An 8,178-nucleotide genomic window follows, 5' to 3' on the forward strand; every position below is an offset into this window, starting at 1 on the left:
GTTGCTCTAGTCCCCTAATCATTTTGGTTGCTCTTTTCTGCACCTTCTCAAGCTCTGTAATATCCTTTTTTTAGGTGTGGTGACCAGAACTGTACACAGTATTCCAAGGGTGGTCTCACCATAGATTTGTACAAGGGCAGTATGATATCAGCAGTTTTATTCTCTATTCCTCGTCTAATTATGGCCAGCATGGAATTTGCCTTTTTAAATATCAGCCGCACACTGGGTTGACATCTTCATTGAGTGATCCACTACCACTCCGAGATCTCTTTCTTGGTGTGTCCCTGCCAGCACATATCCCATCAGTGTATATGTGAAGTTGGGATTTTTTGCCCCAATATGCATCACTTTACACTTGCTCACATTGAATCTCATTTTCCATTTTAATGCCCATTTTCCCACTTTGTAGAGATCCCTTTGGAGCTCTTCACAGTCTGGTTTTGTTTTAACCACCCTAAGTAATTTGGTGTCATCTGCAGACCTGACCACCTTGCTGTTCACCCCCAACTTGAGGTCATTGATGAACAGGTTGAAAAGCACCAGTTCCAACACAGATCCCTGAGGGACCCCACTGCTCACATCCCTCTATTGTGAGAACTGACCATTGATTCCTACTCTCTGCTTCCTATTTTTCAGCCAGCTCTCAATCCATAAGTGGACTTGTCCTCTTATCCCTTGACTACGAAGTCTGCTTAGCAGTCTTTGATGGGGGACTTTGTCAGAAGCCTTTTGAAAATCCAAATACACAATGTGTACAGACTCATTCCTGTCCACATGTTTATTGGCACTTTAAAAAAAATAACTCTAAGGTTACTACCTTAACAGAAGCCATGTTGGGGTTTGCTCAGCAGGGCTTGCCCTTCTATGTGCTTGACAATTCTATCTGTAATAATGCTGTTAGGATAAAATGGGGGGAGAAGGGAATGATGTAAGGGTGTGAGTTGAGTAAATAAATAAGCAAGCTTGAGCTTGCTAGATCAGACTGTATAAAATTGCTTCTGGGATGTAGCTGAGGCGCTTTCTGAGCTGATGTGTGTCTGGGTGGAATCAGTGGTCTCCGGTGGTAGCTGTGCATTTACTTGAAGGGAGGCAAGTGCAGAAAGGCTGCGAAGAGTACAACTGTAGAAGTGGCCAAGGGATAAGAGCAGAAGTCCACCCGCGGGGCCACCTGAAGCAGTTCCCTTCCTGCGAACCCCACTGATTTCAAGGGGGCAACTCTGTTTCAGGTGGCCCCGCTGTTTGCTGTCCAGCGATGGCCTGGCAAGGGGCGAGAGGACCGATGGGACACTGGGGTCAAGCATCCTGGGGTGGCCCAAATTAAAATTAGTATGTGGACCTTCGGGGCCACCTGTGGCTGGTAACAAAAGCCTCCAAAGCACCTCTGTCACGGGTTTGATCCCCCTAAGACGTTCTGCAGGAAAACGCTTTAAGGAGATCCTCGACGACGGCCGAGCAGTTAGCACGGTTGCTTTTCCTCAATGGAAGCGCTCCTTACAGGAGACGATGAGAGCAGGCGGGCTGTCGGCTGGTACGCAGCGGGCTTGCGGGTGCCTGGCGGGCGAGGGCATCCTGACACCACGCTGGATGCCACCAGGGAAGCTTTCAGCTCCTTGCGAGGTGGTTGACCTTGGAGCGGCAGGCACCGGCGGCAGCTCCCAGCCGGACGGACCAAGCCGGCTCAACACGCGCCTTCACCCTGGCGCCGGCGGGCGCAGCAAGGCCACTCACCGCTCGAGCCGCTGGCCGCCAGCCGAGGGCCTGGGGACGCCGCCCGCCGGGCACTTCCCAGCAGCGCCCGCCTGGCCGAACGGGAGGGCCCAGCCGCCCCCTCCGCCTGGCCCGGCCGCGCGCCCCGGCCAGCGCCTGGCCGGCGGGCGCCCGGGAGCGCTCTGCCCGTGGGCGCGGGCTGCGGGGGCCCAGCCCCGGCGCTGCCCTCGCCCGGGGACGCCTCGCCGGCCTTCCGTGGGCGGCCGGCGGCCCGACGTGAAGGCGGCGGCAGCGGCGGCGGCGCCGTGTGTGCGGGCAGGGGCCGGGTCCTGCCGGCGAGGAAGGGGCGGAGTGGCCCGGCGCCCCCGGCCCGCCTCTTCCAGGCAGGCAGGCAGGCAGGCAGGCGCCTGCGGACCCGCGGCTGTGCGCGCCGGGGCGGACCCTCCCTGGCGCCGCCCTCCGGGCTTCGGCCGCCACGTCTGAAAGCCGCTGGTGCTGCGCGGCGGGCCGGGCGGGCTCCGGGAAGCGGCGAGGGGCGGGCGTCCCTTCTCGCGTCCGCCGAGGTGAGGAGCGCCTGGGCCGTCGGGCGCGGCCGGCCGGCCTGCCCGGGCCTCTGGCTGCCGGGGCGCGGGGCCGGGGGGGGGGCGGCGCGGGCTCCCTCCGGCCGCCTCGGGGCGAGCTGGGGGGGCGGGCCGAGGAGAGGGGCCCGAGGCCACGATCCGGCCGTCTGGCTGGCCTCGTCCGTCGGGCGGGCGGGCGGGCGGGAGGGGAGCGGCCCGCAGCTCCCGCCTGCCCCTGGCGCTTCTGCCGCGCCGGAGCCACTCGCAGACCCTCGCCGGCCTCGGCGGCCGCAGCCAGGGGGCCTCCTTCCGTTCGCCGCCGCCGCCGCCGGCGAGCGCCGGGCCCCCTGTTCCGGGCCCCAGGGGCAGCGGGGGCCTGGAGCGGGAGAGCCCTCCCCGAGGCCGGCCTCCTGCTGCAGCCCACCGCCGCGCCGCGCCGCGCCGGGCCGGGCCGGGCGGGCAGCAGAAGTGGGCGCTTCCCCGTCGCCGCCTCCTGCCGCAGACTCAACGCCCCCCCCCCCCGTTTCCCTTGCAGGGCACCGCCGGCAGCATGGCGAGGCTCCGTCTGTCCAGCACCACCGTCGCGGGGCTCCTGGCGCTGCAAAGCGGCCTCCTGCTGTTCCTGTACGCTCAGCGCGGGGGCTTCGCGTGGCAGTCTGCGAAGGCGCCGGCCCAGACGCACGTGCTCATCCTCTCGTCCTGGAGGTCGGGCTCTTCCCTGGTGGGCCAGCTCTTCAGCCAGCATCCCGACGTCTTCTACCTGATGGAGCCGGCCTGGCACGTGTGGGTCACCATGTCCCAAAACAGCGCCAAGGTGCTGCACATGGCGGTACGAGACCTCGTCCGGTCCGTCTTCCGGTGCGACATGTCCGTCTTTGACGCCTACATGCCTTGGAAGAGAAACTTGTCGGATCTCTTCCAGTGGGCCGTGAGCCGGGCCCTGTGCACCCATCCTGCTTGCGAGTACTTCCAGCGCACGGACATCACCAGCGAGAGCGCCTGCAAGACCCTCTGTGGCAAGTACCCGTTCGGCAAGGCGGAAGAGGCCTGCCACACCTACAGCCACGTGGTCCTGAAGGAGGTCCGGTTCTTTGACTTGAGGGTGTTGTATCCTCTGCTCACGGACCCCTCCTTGAATCTCAAAATCATCCATTTGGTTCGTGACCCCAGGGCGGTCGTGAAATCCCGGGAACAGTCGGTCAAAGCGCTTGCCCGTGACAATGGGATTGTGTTGAGCACAAACGGCACAAAAGTGGATGATACTCAGTACAAAGTCCTGCAGGAAATCTGTAGAAGCCACGTTAATATTTACGAAACGGCTACTCTGAAACCTCCAAGCTTTCTCAAAGATCGTTACTTATTAATCCGATTTGAAGATCTTGTGAGGGATCCCTTACCAGAAATTACAGCAATGTATAAATTTGCAAATCTTCGGTTGACCCCCAAGCTTGAGAGCTGGATCTACAATATAACGCATGGGCAAGGACCGAGTAAAAGGAAGGAAGCCTTCCAAATCACCTCTCGAGATGCAGTCAATGTCTCCCAGGCATGGAGAAATGTTCTTTCTTTTCCGAAGGTTCAGAGAGTCCAAGAAGTTTGCAAGGGGGCTATAAATATACTAGGCTATCAGCTTGTGGATTCTGAGAGGGAGCAAAAAGACTTATCTTTGGATTTAGTGTTGCCACATCGGAGAAGCCAATTCAGTTGGGCATCATTTAGTCAAAACTAAATGAAGTATCACAGTATCTGTATTCTACTGTTCACTTCCTAGCTGAGGGGGAGAAATTTTACTTTGAGGAATCCAGTTTTTGAAGAGGTTGCGCTCCTATTTTCCATCTTCCTGACCTGGAATGAGTGGAACCAAGGGACGATGCCAACCAAGGGACATAACAGCTTAGACCAATCATTGTTCTGTAATAAATACGTAGCTTCCAGAAACAAAGAATTATGCCATAGCTACTAGCCTGGTTGCTGAACACCAAAGCATAAGATACAGCAATGTCAATTTATTCAACATAATCACTCAGTATAAGAGGATTTTCCTTTCTTTCTGGGAAGAAAGTCAAGGAAATCATTGTGGTATTTTGTGTTATGATTTTTGCAAGGTGTTGCTGGAATTAATTTTTTTAAAAATATTTTTTTTTAAAAATTAATTTTGGTGTCTTAATATTCTCACAAGGAAAGTATATGAGGGAAGCTGTAAAAAGTCTGATGGTGAAGAAAGCTGCACAGCTCTCTCTGTCTTTGCTCGCTTTGACTTGCTGCCTGGAGGTGTAACAGAGTGCCTGTTCAAATTTACTGACTGTCGGCTCTGTAGAGTGGGGACAGACCATGGTCTGTACCTGGAATCACATAGGGTATTGTTCTCTGGGGGAGAGCGAAACAGCATCCCGGTCTACAATGGTATCCACAAGGTTCCCCCGTTGCTGGCGCGGTTGCTGATAACAGCACAGCAGCAATGGACGTCCACATGGCAGATATCCCTGCTGTTCCACACCCCCCCCCCCAGCAGTAGCCATCCTGCTCCCCCAGGCCACTGGGGCTTCTTCAAATGGAAAAAATGGAAATTGCGTATCATAATCCGGGGGTTGTTGATTTTTATTAAGTCCCATCTTTTATGGTTTTAGAGGTAATCTATTGAATTTATTGTTGTGGTTTTAATTGTGTCTTAAATTTTATTATTATTATGTTTGTGTTGGTTGTTAGCCATTCTGAGCCCTGCTAGACGGGGAGGGTGGAATACAAGTATAAACAATAAATAAAAATAATATTGATATAATGTTATGCTGTAGAAGAGCGCCTTGGCGCAGAGTGGTAAAGCTGCAGTACTGCAGTCCAAACTCTGCTCACGACCTGAGTTCGATCCCAATGGAAGTTGGTTTCAGGTAGACGTCTCAAGGTTGACTCAGCCTTCCGAGGTCGGTAAAATGGGTACCCAGCTTGCTGGGGGTAAAGGGAAGATGACTGGGGAAGGCACTGGCAAACCACCCCGTAAACAAAAGTCTGCCTAGAAAACGTCAGGATGTGACGTCACCCCATGGGTCAGGAATGACCTGGTGCTTGCACAGGGTCTACCTTTACCTCTACCTAATGTTATGCTAGTATGTGTAACAGGTTCCCTGAATTCCCCACTTGCATTTTTTTTTAAAGTAAGTCTCTCGTTCTTTTTGTTGTGGAGATATGCCTTTCCTCTTATATATCCACATGGGGAGGGATCAGAGATGTACTTTTTTCTATTGAAGCTGTTCCTCAGGGAACTTGTGACTCATATTGGTATTGTGTTATATTGATATAATGACAATAGCCAATTTTTAAAGAAATAAAACCCCTGAAGCTGAAGGAGGGAATTACTGCTGGGACATGGTCAAGGGGAATGGCTGTCAGGGAGGGTGAGAAAATCTGAATTTTCCCATCCACTTTGCAGCCAACAAGGCTTTACTGCAATCTGTCACCAAACTGTTCAGCAAAGCAATTGAGAAGAATTGGAGAAAAGCTGAGGAATCCTGGGAGATGCAAGAACGCACCACAGTGCGAAAACCCCACTTCCCAGCAACATTGAAACTGGGGAGGATGTGTGCATGAAGATGGCCTAAGTGTAACAAGTACCCCTTGCCTACAATGTAGTTGTGTGTTTGACAATTGTTCTGTGTGTATAGCTGCTTCAGCAGACATCCTGTTCTGCCCCAGAGAGCTGTGGCAGGAACACACCAGGCAGCTGGGCCTAAAAGAACAGTTTGCCACATGGGAGAGGTAAATATAGGAAAGAGTGTAAATACTTGAAATTACAGCTGTTAAACCCTAAAAGAATTCCGCTGTGCTGCAGTGAAGAGAGATGCTATGCTTGATGGGAACTTTCCTTTCACTTTATTGCAGCCTCTTGATTGTAGCCTGCCCTTCAGTTTATCCAGAGTAGGGATGAACACTTCAAAAATTATTGTTTTAATTCCATAGTGTGTGGTCTGGACAGTTCCATTTTAATACAAAATTGGAACAGCACTCCCAACTTGGTGAAAATGGTAATCATGCCCTATCTGAAGTAGAAGGAAATTACAACAATCAATTTTCACGTGCCTTCCCTGCCCCTTGGGTAGCAAGAGGAGGGAGGGAGGAAGCCTGCCTGGAGGTCCGGGTCTTCCAAGGGCCCACGTGCCCCGCATCAGCAAGGGCCAGGCTTCTTCCTCTCTAGTTGTTCCTGCTTCCCTGGTGTCATTTCAGATTTTGGTATTATTGCAAATGGAAATATCAGAGCTGGGAATATGGGTGGGAGGGAGAGCTTTTGCAGTATCATATATCGCTGATCTAAGGCTGGAAATATGAGATATTTTATAGGGTCAGCAATGTCTGATTTAAAAGGTAAAGGTAAAGATCCCCTGTGCAAGCACCGTGTCATTCCTGACCCATTGGGTGACGTCACATCCCGATGTTTACTAGGCAGACTTTGTTTATGGGGTGGTTTGCCAATGCCTTCCCCAGTCATCTTCCCTTTACCCCCAGCAAGCTGGGTACTCATTTTACCGACTTCGGAAGGATGGCAGGCTGAGTCAACCTTGAGCCGGCTACCTGAAACCAACTTCTGTCGGGATTGAACTCAGGTCGTGAGCAGAGCTTGGACCGCAGTACTGCAGCTTACCACTCTGCGCCATGGGGCTCCTAATGTCTGATTACTCATCCCTAATTCTATAATTTCAGCTGGGAGAAGACTTCAGGTGCAAGAAATGGTAAAAAGTGATTGTGGGGGCAGAAGAGGAACTGGCCGGCCACTGTGTGAGGCAGGATGCTGGACTAATGGACTCTCACTGGTCAGATCCAGCAGGACTCTTCTGATGTCCTTATCAAGGGAAGGCCTCTCCCTCTATGCCCTGTTGTTGACCCTCCAGAGGAAATGGTTGGCCACTGTGTGAGGCAGGATGCTGCACTAGACGGACCCTCACTGCAGGGATCTTCTGATGTTCTTATCGGGGGTAGGCCTTGGCCTCCGTGCCCTGTTTTTGGCCTCCAGAGTTACTAGTTGTCCACTGCGTGAGACGGGATGCTGGACTAGATGGACCCTCACAGATCTGATCCAGCAGGACTCTTTTCATGTTCTTAAGAGATCTTTAATAAAATGACCTGCTGGGAGTCAATGTACCCTTCCATATGGGCGGCTGTATTGGTCCACACTAGCGGAATAGGACAACAGTCCAGTGAAGTCTTTAAAAATCCATTGTCAAATGAACTTTCACGAATTAGAGCTCACTTTTTCAGATACACAGGATGTTTATTCATTGGGCAGATACAATTATACCAACAGCTGCAGACCACAGAGAGGGAGAGTGCAAAAGGAAGAAATGTTACAACATTTTAGTCTTCAGTGCTAACGTCATTGCCTCCATCCACGGGCCTAAGCAGGGACCGTCATTTGTCACTCATGATAGATGCTAACAGCATGTCCAGCTCGTTATAAATGCTGATTGGCTCAACTGTACCTCCACACTTTGATAATGGCTCCTGGTTATTGTGCGTAACCGTGCACATTCCTTGATTAGAAGGGATTGTCTGTTAGTCTTACTTTGCTTGTCTGTTGAATGTTGGGAATGCTCCTCACCCGCTCTGTGTGGCGTGACTATTCTCTTGACTGGATCTTGTTATGAATTGGCCTTTCTTGTTAACATCCCCCACACACACACACGCACACACACCAGGTTCTTTGCACAGTGTTTAATATCTGCCCATTGGGTGAACACTTCCTACTCCTAATTAAGTGAGCTAAACTGCCAAAAACTCAAGCTGTAATAAATGTTGTTAATCTTTAAGCTGCAATTGAATTCCTGCCTTTTTTTTTTTGCTTTCAAGTCACAGCTGACATATGGTGACCCTGTTGGGTTTTCAAGGCAAGAGACCTTCAGAGGTGGTTTGCCATTGCCTGTCTCCG

At 52.4% G+C, this 8,178-nt stretch overlaps 1 protein-coding gene across 1 annotated transcript; it reads left to right on the forward strand.

The window, feature by feature from the left end:
- Positions 1–2,817: 2,817 nt before the first annotated feature.
- Positions 2,818–3,996, forward strand: LOC130489057 (carbohydrate sulfotransferase 6-like). Its single transcript, XM_056862760.1, has one exon. The coding sequence runs from the start codon at positions 2,818–2,820 to the stop codon at positions 3,994–3,996; it is 1,179 nt and encodes a 392-aa protein (XP_056718738.1).
- The last annotated feature ends 4,182 nt before the right edge of the window (positions 3,997–8,178 follow it).

The sequence above is a fragment of the Euleptes europaea genome, chromosome 17, assembly GCF_029931775.1.
Source record: "Euleptes europaea isolate rEulEur1 chromosome 17, rEulEur1.hap1, whole genome shotgun sequence".
Lineage (NCBI taxonomy): Eukaryota > Metazoa > Chordata > Lepidosauria > Squamata > Sphaerodactylidae > Euleptes > Euleptes europaea.

What these genes read in the sequence shown, in the direction of transcription:
- LOC130489057 (XM_056862760.1), top strand. Translation starts at nt 2,818, where the DNA reads ATGGCGAGGCTCCGTCTGTCCAGCACCACCGTCGCGGGGCTCCTGGCG.